Genomic DNA, 16,054 nt, shown 5'->3' on the forward strand with positions numbered 1-16,054 from the left:
GAGTTGTGGTCAAGGATAGTGATCTTCATTTCTAACTGGATGCATCTCTAGAGATGGGCAATAAGTGTTGGCCGAGCCAGCATCCCATGAATGAATAAATAAAAATGCAGGATTAATCTTGCCAACTGGACGAATGCTGAAGAATCCAATTTTGAGATCAGGTTACAGGCTTCCCTACGAATCAGGTAATATCAAACACAGCAGTTTACTTTGCTCAACAGAGAGAAACAACTGCTTGGCTTTCCAAACTGCCACAGCTAGAGATGGGAGGGTGATGATTTGTAGTCCAAGAAATGCATCCCTTTAAGGATTCCAGGAGATTCGTCCTAATGTGGCCAGAGGTGAGGAATTATCGTGACAGACTTTTTATTTGAAGGATATTCTAGCATACTGCAATATGGGAAAAGAAGAATAAAAGCTGATGTTGGGTGGCGAGATATAATAATATTTGCTGAATTATTGTTGAATAATATGCTTATGAATTAATTTACAAGTCTTTTGCAATATTTAGGATGATCAACTATTTGAGAGGCATGGATTGAAAAGCACATTGTAGAACTTGGAATAAGACCATTTTTTCCTGAAAACAAAGTGGAAACTGGCTTTTTGTATGGCCGTGGCAAAAAAATGTTTACTTTTGTGAGCAATCAATAGAAACTTGCTGTTTACAAATGTAATATTCAGTGCTGATTTTAATCAGTTTATTGCAAAACAAGCTTTGTGGTTTGTTAAATATGGTGCAATAAGCATTGTTAGGATAATGAGCATGAATTGTACTTGATGCATATTGAGAGATATATGGAAGACATCCTTTTTGATGGATTGGCATTGAATTATACAAGGATTGATAATGGATGGTTCTTTTAAAGAACAACCGATCAAATAGAGTTCTTGCAAATTCAATTGCAATTGAGTTATATCATGAAAGCAAACATTAGATGTAATTCCTCTTCATAGCATCATTGTATTTTTAGTAGCTGGAGAATAAAACTTCATTGGAAGCGAAATTGCAGGTCATAAGTAGGTAATCGCTCTAGAGCAGGCGTCATTAATGTTTCCGTTGATTAAATAATTAAGGTATAGTAAACTTTACCTCCATTTGTTATAAATTATTTTATTTTGTATTTCAGATTCTGTTTGACCAAGCCCAAAGATCCATCAAGTTGCAACTTCAGACATTTGTTAAAGAGTAGGCACTGTTTTATTCTTATCCTTTCAATCATTTAAGCAAGACTAAATCATTTGACATAGCAAAAATTATGAAAATATTGTCTTAAAAATGTAATGGAAACTAGGAATGTTATGATTCTATATGACTGATGTGTCAGTGGTGAAAAATCAGAATACATTTATTCTGATAGAATGTGCATCTCATAATAATCACGGCATGGTAGCACAGTGGTTAGCACTGTTGCTTCACACCAGCAGGGACCGGGTTTGATTACCGGTTTGGGTCACTGTCTGTGTGGAGTCTGCACATTCTCCCCGTGTCTGTGTGGGTTTCCTCCCACAAGTCCCGAAAGAGGTGCCTCTTAAGTGAATTAGGCATTCTGAATTCTCTCTCGGTGTACCCGAACAGGTGCCGTAGTGTGGCGACTAGGGGTTTTCACAGTAACTTCATTGCAGTGTTAATGTAAGCCTACTTGTAACACTAATAAAGATTATTCTAATCGCTGACCAGATATTGATACATGCAGAAAGGTAAATGTTGTGAATATAGTTAGTTTGAGACACTGAACTAAAATTAGATGCGCATATTTAAACTAGATGTACATATTTTAAACACATTTGTATATTAAACCGAATGGTGACACATCCTTTTGGTACATAAGTGTATGCAATGGTAGGTTTTTACAGTTTGAAAATCATTTGCCACTCCCACTATTATGTTTCTTAGTAACAAGTGCACCATTTCCTTGACTGGTTTGGCTTGAGAGGGTCCTGCCTTGGATGTATTTTAAAAGTAGAATGTTTGATGAGGCATGCTTTGTGAAGTTGTCTAAGAGTCAAGTGTGTGAGCTGAACAATGCTCCTTCCTTACCTAATTGAATCTCTGTTTGTTGCTCAGATGTCCTGGCTGAATGGTCTTTTTAAAGGTAATGCCATGGCCATGTAAAATGAATTTCTTTAAAGTGGTCTGTGAGCGAGCAATCAGTCTGTAAATATTGTTCATGTTTCTCTTTGTGCACCTAGTGGTGCGCACTTAGTTTATCTGTTTCCACAGCTAATTATTCCTGGAGCAGGCCGTTGGCACGTTGCCAGAGGCTTGTAGCTTGAGGGGCGCAACTCTGCATCAAGCACGGCTGATTGGGTGTCTCTCCTGCTCTTGCTACCCTCCATTGGCATATTGGAAGGATGTTCCCATGTTATGAATGTACCTTCCTTGACCATCAGGTCCTGGGATGGGACTTGAACCTGGAGCTTCAGTGTGTGTGACCTCCTGTTATCTTCTGGGTGATTTAATTTTTAAAAAAAACCCAGCAGACGAGCTTTAGTCTTAAACCAGATAAAAATGGGTTTTTGTTACAAAAGCAACACCTTTACCTTTGGGGCTTTTCTGGACCCCTATAACCTTTTCTTCATTGCCTTCAAAGAATGTGCCAAATAAATCCAAAGTTAAATCGATTGATTTTTCTTCACCCATTTGTGGTTCTGTTCAGCGCCCAGTCTTTTAAATTTTCCCTTTAAGTGAGCAGATTAACAATGGCTTCTTTATGTGCTGACAACTCATACCCGCTTTGTTCAAAGTCTCTTTTTGACGATACAAGAATCTCATTAAGAGGCTTTTTATGTTCTAGCAAGAAAGTTTGATACTCTTGTCTGGTTTGTACTTTGAACAGTTTTGAAATATCTCAGTTTTCCCTCGTTCCACTCAGATTGGATTTTTAAATATTTGTTTTGAGCTTGGTCAATAGCTTCTGCATTGAGGTTTTTTCCCCCCAAAACATCAAATCTGTTAATTCATAATTCATTTAGCAGATTCATGGTTTAAACTTAATTCAGGGTCCCCTAATTTAGCAGTTGTATTCTATGATACCACCCTAATGGGTGTGGCTACTCTTGTCCTGCTTCAGCACAGGCAGAGCTATTTATTTCAGTGCTAGCAGCCATTCACCCTTTTTCTCAATCCTTCCTGTGGTCCCTTTGATTTGGGAATACTGTAGATCCCTTTTCTGTTTCTTCCTATTCACTGGGCGCAGCTTCAGTACTCTTAACACCAAGTGACTACTCTCTGACTCTTGACTAAGTGGGGCATTGCATTCAATGCCTCATGACCTGTTAGTGGGTTTTCTTGGTCCCTGCTTAATTCTGTGGCTTAGTCATTTCAATCTTCATGGGTTGTCTATCCCCGTAGGGGTTTGAAACCTGCCCAGATATCTGCAACATTACAGATTCCTGCTAATTAAATTGTTTGGTTTGCTTTTTGAGTTTCATGAAGTAACACCTTCCAGCTGCAAAGTCATTCCCTGGCAGAAGGTTAACCCCTTGCATGGATAAGCTTGAGATTACACCCGTGTCACCAGCCCGAGAACAAGTTCACTCGTGATTTTTCATCAATGGTACTTCAACAGCCTCTCTATTTAGTCCTCTGACTGTTGCTCTGGAATTTATCTTGCTTCTGTGTGGAAAATTCTCAATTCTCTGTGCTAGCATTGTCTGTAAACACTCAGTATCCTGGAGAATGTTGATCTCCTTTCCTGGTTCTTTGTAACCACTAGGGGCCCTTTACACAAGGTTGTCTGTGCCTTTCTTTGCATTTGCACAAAGGGTTACAATTGTGGTGACCATGGATACAGACTGTGTTGGAATACTGCTTGTGGTTTTCTTCATGCCAATGTTCAAAGGTCCAGTTTGCCACAATGAAAACAGACAGGGCTCAGCCCTGTAGCTCTGTTCTACATTTCGATTTTTCAAGGTTTTGGAGGGAATTTTCTACTTTTCCTCATTCTCTCTTACCATTAGGATCTATTTCCTTTCCCTGTGTCCTTATCTATTCCCTGCTGCTGTAAATCATTTGACCCATGCTTGCTGTGATTCAGAGGTCTCGGAGTCATTTTATAATTCTCAGCCTTCATGGTTGCTCAATTCTCGAGAGTGCATAATGAATAACACCCATGAATTCTAGAAATCCTCTATCCTTCCCCTCAGTTCAAATTTGACCTTCTCAAGAGTCAAGAATTACAAAGACCCTAAAAACTTCCTTCCAGTAATCCTCCAGATTTGGACAGAACTAAAACATATGAACGTGGTTTGCAGCCCCCCCGCAACATTCACACACTTCTTCTACACCCTCAAAGAGCCGACTCGTCCTTGTGAGGTGTGCTCCATATACCACCTTCAGCAGTATCAGCCCCAACCTCGCGCACGAGGTGGAGGTGTTCCCCCTCCGGAGCACCTCACACCAGATCCCCCTCCTCCATACCCTCTCCCAACTCTTCCTCCCACTTTTCCTTGATCCCTTCCAAGATCCCTTTGGCAGGGAAATCGGCAGTCATTGGAAAATAAACACAAATCGTGGCAACACTTTCATTTTAACCGCCTGTACCCGACCCGCCAGTGACAGAGGGAGATCATCCCACCTTGCCAGGTCAGCTTTCACCCTCCCCACCAAACTAAAAATGTTGTACCTACGGAGTCCCTCCCCCCATGGCACATTTTAATATTGCAAGGGAGACCATTTTCGCAAGTGCGCTCTATCTTTAAAGTGCACACCCATCGATAAGATGCAATCTGTTTGACTCTTTCAGATACGTTTGCTTGGGCATTTTATGGTAATTTTGAAATTGCTGACCTACTGGCATGAGTTCATAAGCACTGAGTCGGTTTGTAATATGCAGTCGCTTCAGGGGCGACTGTAGTAATGATCTCTTGGGGTTTGTTTGTGTTAGCTGACTTGTCATTAACCACGCTGATGTTATCTGCAAGGGTATCCCAACTTGGGACAATAATTCGTGGGAAGGTATAGTTTTGTATTTTGGAACGGTGTGAGGAGACCAGTGAAACCCCAGTGAGAATAGGCAGCACAGTTGTCGTGTAACAATTAAATACTATTAAATTAAAGACAAATACGCACAAACAGGACCGCACAAACACTCCACTAAGCCAATTAAGTATATGAATTACTAAACACACGGTTCATGTAAAAATTGTCCCTGTTCCAAAATATATCTATAATCTCTGAACTCCTTAAGAATTCCCCCTTTTCCCCCAAACAACATCCAACTTAAATAGATCCATAAGTCAAAACCAGCTTATAGTTACCACACAATACAGGGAGGATACTCAAGTCTGGGAAAAGTCTTGTCCTGGTCTCGCGGAGATATTCAAACTGCAGTTATGAAGATTTTCTGCACTGCCTTGGGAAGACTTCGAAACTTAGAAGTAAAACTTGGCCTCCAGGATGGTAGCTGGAAACTAGCTTGTCTGCTTCTGAGGCTGCTCGGTCAACTGGCTTGCCTTGCTTCTGAGGGTGCTGGCAATTATGCCTTTATTCCCCTTTGATTTGTCCTTTGTTATTTGGTTGTCTGCCTCCCTCAAATTCATTGACTCTAGAAATCAGCATGCGTATGTCTCACTGATCTTTCATTGGTCAAGATAATCTATTTCTACTAATAGAGGACTCTCACCTGATTCTGTCTAGATGCCTGCTAATCTTGTTACTGGAGAAATGCATCTTATTCTGCCTTTTGTCGGCTGGCTATTGCTGTTGCTGGGTAGATTTATACCTGTTGCTCGGTTGCTGAGCATGTTACATCCTTACAGTCCTGTTGATTTTGTATTATTGCTGTTACTGGGATCATCAATGTCCATACATCTGGGGTAAATGTAGCTGATCTTTTTCAAAAGCAGCAAAAAAATCAATCTTCATCTTCCTGTTCAAAGTTGGGAAGAAATTTGGAGAATTAGAGTCTCTAGGCCTGTTTTGGGTCAGGAGGATTTGGGTTATCATTAGATGACAGAGTGAGATTTCCCCCAGCAGCTTCAAGCTGCTTTTGGTCTTTATCTCTCTGTTCTTGCAACTCCAATTCCAACTTCTGTAGCAGAAAATTACATTTATCCCTTGGCTTGCCTGTCTTCCTTTCTTTCTGAGCTTGTCTTTCTAAGTGAAAGTCACTTGGGTAAAACTGATAAACATAGAAAATAGGTGCAGGAGTAGACCATTCGGCCCTTCAAGCCTGCACCACCATTCAATATGATCATGGCTGATCGTGCAAATTCAGTATCCCACTCCCACTTTCTCTGCCTGCCCCTTGTTCCCTTTAGCTGCAAGGGCCACATCCAGCTCCCTCTTGAAAATATCCAACAAACTGGCCCCAACAGCTTTCTGTGGTAGAGTATTCCAAAACTTCACAACTCTCTTGAGAGAAGAAGGTCTTCCTCATCTCAGCCCTGAATGGCTTACCCCTTATTCTTAGGCTGTGACCCCTAGTTCTGGACGTCCCCAACATCGGCTACATTCTTCCTGCATACAGCCTGTCCAGTCCCATCGGGATTTTATATGTTTCTATGAGATCACCCCTCATTCTTCTAAACTCCAGTGAGTACAAGCCCAGTCACTCCAGTCTTTCTTCATATGTCAGTCCTGCCATCCTGGGAATTTGTCTGGTGAATATTCGCTGGACACCCTCAATAGCAAGAATGTCCTTCCTCAAACTAGGAGACCAAAACTGCTCACAGTACTCAGTGTGGCCTCATCAAGGCCCTGTATAACTGCAGCAAGACATCCCTACTCCTATACTCAAATCCTCTCACTATGAAGGCCTGAATGCCATTAGTTATCCTCACCATCTGCTGTACCGGCATGCCAACCTTCAGCGACTGTTCCACTGTGACTCCTAGGTCTCTCATCGCCTTTCACCTTTTCCTAAACTGCCACCATTCAGATGATCTTCCATTCCTGTTTTTGCCACCAAAGTGGATAACCTCACATTTACCCACATTATGTTGCATTTGCCAAGTATTTGCCCACTCAGTCAGCCTGTCCAAGTCACTCTGCATCCTCCTCACAGCCCACTGCCACTCAGCTTAGTGTCGTCTGCAAATTTGGAGATATGCATACAATTCCTTCATGTCCCACTGGTCACTGCCGGCCACATTGAAAGGGACCTGTTTATTTCCACTCTGCTTCCTGTCGCCAACCAGTTCACTATCCACATCAATACATTACCCCCAATACAATGAATTTTACTTTTGCTCACCAATCTCTTGTGTGGGGCCTTGTCAAAAGCCTTTTGAAAGTCCAGATGCACAACATCCACTGGTTCCACCCTTGTCCACTCTGCTGGTCACATGTCAAAAGATTTCAGAAGATTTGTCGAGCATGATTTCCGTTTAGTGAATCCATGCTGATTTGGACCAATCCTATCCCCACTTACCAAATGCTCAGTTATTTCATCCTTTTGACCAGCATTTTCTCCAGCGCTGATGTCAGGCTAACCAGTCTATAATTCCCTGTTTTCTCTCTCCCTGCTTTTTTAAAAAGTGGAATTACATTAGCTACCCTCCAATTCATTGGAACTCTTCAGAGTCTATAGAAAGCCGGAAAATGTAACCAATGCATCCACTATTTCTCGGGCCACTTCCTTAAATTCTCTGGGATGCAGAACATCAGACTTATCGGGGTTTAATCCCATCAATTTCCTCAATACAATTTCCTGACTATAAGGATTTCCTTCAGTTCCTCCTTCATGCTAGACCCTCTGTCCCCTAGTATTTCCAGAAGGTTATTTGTATTCTCCTTGGGGAAGACAGATCCAAAGTATTTGTTCAACTGGTCTGCTATCTCTTTGTTGCCCATTATGTATTCACCTGATGATAACTGTAAGGGACTAAAATATAAATACAAAGATTAAACGGAGATAAAATAAAAAAGACTTAAAATTCAATTTCAGATCGGTTTCTGAGATATTGCAGACATGTTTTGAGTTCTGTCTTTCTGAAGTGAAGGGGTGGAAATCTGAAGTTCGGTTTAGCAGCTGCAATGTCTTCTGCTGTTGACTGTGGGTGGCACGGTAGCACAGTGGTTAGCACTGTTGCTTCACAGCACCAGGGACCCGGGTTTGATTCCCGACTTGGGTCACTGTCTGCATGTTCTCCCCGTGTCTGCGTGTGTTTCCTCTCGGGTGCTCCGGTTTCCTCCCACAAAGTCCTGAAAGACATGCTGTTCGATGAATTGGACATTCTGAATTCTCCCTCCGTATATCCGAACAGGCGCCGGAGTGTGGCGACTAGGCGATTTTACAGTGGCTTCATTGTAGTGCTAATGTAAACCTACTTGTGACCCCAATAAAGATTGTTATTATTCGTAGTAGGTTTGCCTTTTCTGGTAAATTCAGCAGGTCATCAGGTCTTTGGGAGATGACAAAGGCTTCCTATTGCTCACTAATACGGTGGTTACAGTGCTTGCAAATTGCTGTAACTTAACAAGATAAATGAACTGTCGGCACAAATAGAGTGGATTGAGTATGATCTGACAGCTGTTCCTGAGACATGGTTGCAAGGAAATCAAAGTTGGAATATCAATATTCAGGGTTATTTGACTTTAACGAAGGGCAGGCAGGAAGGAAAAGGCGGTTGGGTAATTTAGCTAATAGGAGGAAATAAGTACAGACCAGGGTTTTTCGAAGTGTGTGTCGCGACCCACCCAGGTGACAGAAGGGTCGTGGAGCTGCAGGTCGCGAATGTTGTGTAACTGGTCTCGGCACCGATTTCCGGGTCCTCCTCGTTTCCTGTCATAGGATCACGCTGCTCTCTTGCTCAGGCCTCGAGAGAATTTAAGGTAAAGTTTAAGTTGAAGAATTTTGTTTTACAAATACCTCCTTAGATTTCCTCATGGTCGAGCAGGAATTTTAACTGCCGTGTTTTCATGCAGCCAATAGCTTTATTTGAAAAGTAATTGTGACAGGATTTTGGGTTTGAATCCAGTCACAAGTCCACTTCTCTTTCTGTTGTAACGATCCCATGGCGCTGTGCTGAAGAGACACAAACAGTGGGATTGTCACCCCAAGCACTGGCTGATATTTACCCGGGAATTGCAGCTTGGCTAGGATATTTGAATTATTCTCAGCATTTACTTGGAGCTGAATTGTGTGTCAACTTCAAGTTCAGGACCAGAAATTGTCATTAGTGAGAGAATAAAGATCTCAACAAAAGGGTGACATCTCATTACTGTTCCCTCCAGATTTAGTTTTTCTTTTGAAGAGGGGATGGAGGAATTACCTTTAAAAGGCAACATGTACAGATTGTGTAAGAATTTGAAAACCTGTTCAGTCCAGGATAAGGAAGATTGGAATATAGGAATAGAAAGAAACTATTCTTCCTCTTGTCTGTTCTGCCATTAATGATATTGTGACTGGCCTGTATTTTAACTCCATTTACTCACCTTCGTTTTCTCACCCTTAAAATACTTACTGAACAGTAGCTGTCATTTTCAGCGTGGCAATTTGCTATTAACCCCCCAGCTTTAACAGTTGTTTGTGGGAGGGAGTTCAATATTTCACCATCCATAACAGTCTTTATTGTCACAAGTAGGCTTACATTAACACTGCAATGAAGTTACTGTGAAAATCCTCCCGTTGCCACATTCCGACACCTGCTCGGGTACACTGAGGAAGAATTTAGAATGCCTAAATTACCTAACAGCAAGCCTTTCGGGACCAAGGGAAGAAACCGGAGCACCCGGAGGAAACCCACACAGACGGGGGGAGAACGTGCAGACTCTGCACAGACAGTGACCCAAGCTGGGAATTGAACCTGGGACCCTGGAGCTGTGAAGCAACTGTGCTAACCACTGTGCTACCGTGCTGCCCATCTGGGTGAAAGTGAAAAATATCAAAGGAGGGGAGTGGTAGGAGTATCATATAGGCCCCTGAAAAGTAGCCACACAGTAGGAAAGAGTTTAAATTCAGGAATAACAAATGCATGTAATAAGGGCACTGTATTAATCATGGGCGACTTTAATTTTCTCGCAGATCGGGTTAATCAAATTGGAAATGGCAGCCAAGAAAATGAATTCATAGAGTGCATTCGGGATGGTTTCTTGGAGCAATGTTTATGGAGCAAAATGGGGATCAGGCCATTTTGGGTCTGGTAATGTGTAATGAAGTAGGCATAATAAATGATCTCGAGTTCAAGGATCCCCATGGAAATCGTGATCGCGGTATGAAATGAAAAAAAATGTAAATCGCTTATTGTCACAAGTAGACTTCAATGAAGTTACTGTGAAAAGCCCCTAGTCGCCACATTCCGGCGCCTGTTCGGGGAGGCTGATTTAATTTAGCTCCGTTTTGAATAAGGTGTACAATTTTGGACTCTTTATTTATGGAAAGATATATTATCATTGCAGGCAGTACCATGGAGGTGTACTGGGATGACCCCGGGTATGGATGGACTGCCATATGAGGAAAGATTAAGCAGGTTTGGGTCTGTACACCCTGGAGTGCAGAAGAATGAGATGTGATGTGATTGAAACATATGAGATTCTTTGTGGGTTAGACAGGACAAATGTTGGGAGGATGTTTCCACACATCCAGAGGACATAGTTGCAGAATAAGGGGGTGCTCATTTAAGACACAATTGAGCAAGAATTTCTTCTGGGAGGTGTTGGGAAATTTTTACCCCAGGAAACTCTGGAGGGTGAGTCACTTGAACATTTTCAAGGCTGAGATCGATTAGGTTTTTAATCAGTTGTGGAATTAAGTATTCAGTAGATAAGGCAGGAAAGTAGACTTGGAACAAAGAACAAAGAAAATTACAGCACAGGAACAGGCCCTTCGGCCATCCCAGCCTGCGCCAATTCAGATCCTTTATCTAAACCTGTCACCTATTTTCCAAGGATCTACTTCCCTCCGTTCCCCGCCCGTTCATATATCTGCCTAGATGCATCTTAAATGATGCTATTGTGCCCGCCTCTACCACCTCCGCTGGCAAAGCGTTCCAGGCACCCACCACCCTCTGCGTAAAAAAACTTTCCACGCCCATCTCCCTTAAACTTTCCCCCTCTCACCTTGAAATCGTGACCCCTTGTAATTGACACCCCCACTCTTGGAAAAAGCTTGTTGCTATCCACCCTGTCCATACCTCTCATAATTTTGTAGACCTCAATCAGGTCCCCCCTCAACCTCCGTCTTTCCAACGAAAACAATCCTAATCTACTCAACCTTTCTTCATAGCTAGCACCCTCCATACCAGGCAACATCCTGGTGAACCTCCTCTGCACCCTCTCTAAAGCATCCACATCCATCTGGTAATGTGGCGACCAGAACTGCACGCAGTATTCCAAATGGGGCCTAACCAAAGTCCTATACAACTGTAACATGACCTACCGACTCTTGTACTCAATACCCCGTCCGATGAAGGCAAGCATGCTGAATGCCTTCTTGACCACTCTTATCGACCTGTACAATGGACCTGAACTCCCAGATCTCTCTGTACATTAATTTTCCCCAGGACTCTTCCATTGACCGTATAATCCACTCTTGAATTAGATCTTCCAAAATGCATCATCTCGCATTTGCCTGGATTGAACTCCATCTGCCATTTCTCTGCCCAACTCTCCAATCTATCTATATTTTGCAGTATTCTCTGACAGTCCTCCTCGCTATCTGCAACTCCACCAATCTTAGTATCATCTGCAAACTTGCTAATCCGACCACCTATACCTTCTCCCAGATCATTTATGTATATCACAAACAACAGTGGTCCGAGCACGGATCCCTGTGGAACACCACTAGTCACCTTTCTCCATTTTGAGACACTCCCTTCCACCACTACTCTCTGTCTCCTGTTGCCCAGCCAGTTCTTTATCCATCTAGCTAGTACACCCTGAACCCCATACGACTTCACTTTTTTCCATCAACCTGCCATGGGAAACTTTATCAAACGCCTTACTGAAGTCCATGTATATGACATCTACAGCCCTTCCCTCATCAATTAACGTTGTTAATTCCTCAAAGAATTCTATTAGGTTTGTAAGACATGACCTCCCCTGCACAAAACAATGCTGCCTATCACTGATAAGTCTATTTTCTTCCAAATGTGAATAGATCCTATCCCTCAATATCTTCTCCAACAGTTTGCCTACCACTGACGTCAAGCTCTCAGGTCTATAATTCCCTGGATTATCCCTGCTACCCTTCTTAAACAAAGGGACAGCATTAGCAATTATCCAGTTCTCCGGGACCTCACCCATGCTCAAGAATGCTGCAAAGATATCTGTTAAGGCCCCACCTATTTCTTCCCTTGTTTCCCTCAGTAACCTGGGATAGATCCCATCCGGACCTGGGGAATTGTCCACCTTCTTTTAGAATACCCAAAACTTCCCCCTTCCTTATGTCGACTTGACCTAGAGTATTTAAACATCCATCCTTAGCCTCAACATCCGTCATGTCCCTCTCCTTGGTGAATACCGATGCAAAGTACTCCAAATGGACACTACCCATGGTCCGAAATATCTACCATAGATGTAGGCTAAAATTGCCAGGGGCTCAAAATAGGGAAAATGATGAATGAAATTTGGTGAGATAAGAAATAGAGGCTTGGAGGGAAAGGTGAGAAATGGAGACTCTGGGCTGGAGGAAATGGAAGTAGAGATGACGAAGTGGGGATGGTGTATGGATGAGGTGGAAGGAATGATTTCTCCTTTGTGTGTGCACAAGTGGTCTGCTGGTTCTTGAAACTTCTCACAAAACTACCAGTAACAATTCTTGGCTACAGGGGACAAAGTTTTACATAGTTGTAGAAGTTAAATGATCTGAAGGCATGTCAGATGTCATCTCATTCCTCCAGGAATGTCTGTAACCAGAGTTGGCAAGTATTGATGAGCTGCAAACAGCCAACCTACCACCCCAACACTTCAGATGTTAGCATTTGTAGTAGACAGAAAGAATGGTCCCAGAGGGCAAAAAGAAGAATGAATGTTGCAGGAGATGTAACCTATGCTGCAATATTGGCTTATCCAGTTTTCTGCTCATAGTGGCCATTTTGAAAATAAGGACCCCTGAAAATAAAGGATACAAAATGCAAGCCCCTTCGTTACACGAGCATACACATTTCACTTCTGTCTGTTCCTTATTCATCTCTTGAAACCAGTCATAATTATTTAGAGAGGTCTATTAAAAATCCCATCCTGGCCTCTCTCTCCTGCAGTGGAAATAAGTCCCAGCATTTCAAGTTGATATGCATAATATGATTGCTAATTCTTGGTATGCATCTAGTGAATCAACGTTGTATACTGTCAATAGTTTTAATGTATTTTCCATGACGGTTATCGAAAATTGCACAGTGTATTTTGATCAATGTCTTTTGCAAATTTACCAATATCTCTTGAGAGCTATGTTCTCCCTATTGGTTTAAAAAAAAAAAATTATTTGATTACACTTTTTTTTTTAAGGTATTTACTTGCACAGTTTCAGTAACTTTATATTTACATTTCTTGTTTTTCTCTCGCAGGCTATTAGCTTACTTTACATTAAGTTCTTTTTAAAAAAAACATTCATTCCTGTCTTTAAAATGGGAGTTGAACATTGTATTTTTAATTCATGACTTAATTCCTTAATGTATTTGAAGCCTTTTTTGACTCTAGTAATAATTTATGAAGAAATTACATCTGAAAGGTCCTATATTTGTTTCGTAGGCAGATGGATTGTATGTGTTCCAGTTGCAACGGAAAATATTTTAACATCACAACAACAGATGATTAGGTGGCCATTTATCTCATTGTGTATGTGGCACTTTGTGTGCATCTATTTATCTTTTTCAGTGACCTTAGAAAATTTAAAGATGCAAAAAAGCAGTTTGACAAGGTCAGTGAAGAGAAAGAAAATGCGTTGGTTAAAAATGCTCAAGTTCAAAGAAATAAGCAGCATGAAATGGAAGAGGCGACAAACATCCTAACAGCAACCCGCAAATGCTTTCGGCATATAGCACTGGACTATGTTCTGCAGGTATAACTTCTCATCTATTATAGAGACTTTGACTTATTGAAGTAATTAATTTATTTTCATTTATTCAGAACTACGATATATTTGTTTATTTGTTGCAACCTTAGTAAAATAATAAAAAATACACAATTGCACTGAAACTTAGAAAAAGGATGCCTTTTACGACATTTTTACATCACTGTTGATATGGACTGTCTAATGACATATTTAACATTAACCTGTTGCACTACAAAACCCACTTAAACCTATGCACAAGTTTGCCTTGACTGTTAAATTTATCCTGGGATGCTTCAAAGTCACCCTGAAAAAATATTAATGGTGTTTTATAGTTTGACATTCAACCATAAAATCAGCTAATTAACACAGAATAATAATTGTTATTTCCATGTAACATCTTGTATTGTGTCTCTGATCTTTTATATTCCCCCCCCCCCCCCCAAGAAACGTGTGTGTGTGTGCTGTAGAATCGCCAACAAAAGTAAATTAAGGCAATTGCTAATCGACAATCCTGCTCCCACAGTCGTATGAATTAGACAACAGTATAGTTATGCATATTTGTTGTGGCTTTATTTTTCTGAGGCAAAGTAATCATAAATTATGGCACTGAATGACAAGGGTGAAGAAGGGGAGGCAATGTTGCGGTGATTGAGGAGTGGACCAGAAGACCATGCTCAAGTGGAATGGGTATATGTGTTTGGTGATGGCATCACATTGGAGGTGGCAGAAATGGCAGAGGATGATCTGTTGAATATGGAGGCTAATGGCTTGGAAGGTGAGGTCAGAAGGAACCCTATCATAGATTTGGGAGACAAGGGAAGGAGTGAGGGAGGAAGTGCAGGCATCAAGCTGAAAGGAAAAAAATCTAGCTAATTTGAGTAATCAAGAGGGATATTCCCAGCAATTTAAACTCAAGTTTTATTTAAATTGGAAACTCAGACCGTACCTTTTAGATTGTAAAGTAGTGTTCAAACTGGACCTACTAACATGGAGTATAAGCAAACCTGAAATTTGCATCACCTGCTACCAGTTCAAAGCAATTAACTCATTTCAATTCCTAACTAATGTTTTATCAAGAATTATAGCATAGTTCTGACTCCTTTTAATTCTAGATTTGATTCAGATCACCATCAACACCAAACTTTGATGAACAGACTGTTCTCCTCTTGTTTGGCGTTTGGCTTCAATAAGTGAGCTGGCATATATTACAAAACAGGTCAGAGCTTCAGAGCTTTATTCAGACTCTTAAACAACAAAGGAAATGCTCAATCCGTGAAATTCTCAGAAAAGTGTAATGTTGTAAAATATGTTTCTGTTTCTGATTAGACTTGATATAAATTGAAAATATTTCAAAACAAAATTAGTTACCAGCCCTGTTCCAAGTGAAAGGCAGGTATCCATGTTTTGCATGTAATTCATTGTGCAGGAGTGCTTCGCTGATGTAATTTTTAGTCCGCAGTATTTTGCAAGGGAATGGTATTTACATTTAAAACTGATTACCCGGATGGAATAGTGGCGCAGTGGTAAGCACTGCTGCCCCATGGCGTCGAGGCCCAGGTTTGATCTCGGCCCCGGGTCACTGTCCGTGTGGATGGTTGCGCATTCTCCCTGTGTTTGCATGGGTCTCATCTCTTATTGGAGATGGTCAATGTCTGGCACTTGTGTGGAACAAATGTTACTTGCCACTTATCAGCCCAAGCCTGGATATTGTCCAGGTCTTGCTGCATTTGCACGTGGGCTACTAGTGTCTGAGAAATCGCGAATGGTACTGAACATTATGCAATCATCAGCAAACATCTACCACATCCGACCTTATGTTGGAAGGAACATCACTGATGAAGCAGCTGAAGGTGATTGGGCTAGGATACAACCCTGAGGAACTCCTGCAGTGATGTCATGGGACTGAGATGACTGACCTCCAACAACCACAACCAGTGGAGAGTTTCCCCCCCTGATTCCCATTGACTCCAGTTTTGCTCGGGCACCTTGATGCTATTCTCGATCAAATGCTGCCTTGATAACAAGGGCAGTCAATCTTACCTCCCCTCTGGAGTTAAGCTTTTTTGTCCATGTTTGAACAAAGGCTGTAATGAGGTCAGGAGCTAAGTGACCCTGGC

General features: G+C 41.6%; 1 protein-coding gene across 4 annotated transcripts in view; it reads left to right on the forward strand.

The window, feature by feature from the left end:
- The window catches only part of LOC140389775 (arf-GAP with coiled-coil, ANK repeat and PH domain-containing protein 2-like), a 131,866-nt gene that overhangs the window by 18,175 nt on the left and 97,637 nt on the right, over positions 1-16,054 (forward strand). For 3 of the 4 annotated variants that reach the window (XM_072474288.1, XM_072474290.1, XM_072474289.1), the window contains exons 4-5: positions 1,131-1,189; positions 13,760-13,943. In XM_072474288.1, the coding sequence (XP_072330389.1) occupies positions 1,131-1,189; positions 13,760-13,943 (243 nt within the window). Of the gene's footprint in view, positions 1-1,130; positions 1,190-13,759; positions 13,944-15,078; positions 15,154-16,054 lie in introns of those variants that run through there. The other variant, XM_072474291.1, reaches the window with a different exon arrangement.

The sequence above is a fragment of the Scyliorhinus torazame genome, chromosome 14, assembly GCF_047496885.1.
Source record: "Scyliorhinus torazame isolate Kashiwa2021f chromosome 14, sScyTor2.1, whole genome shotgun sequence".
NCBI classification, from domain to species: Eukaryota; Metazoa; Chordata; class Chondrichthyes; order Carcharhiniformes; family Scyliorhinidae; genus Scyliorhinus; species Scyliorhinus torazame.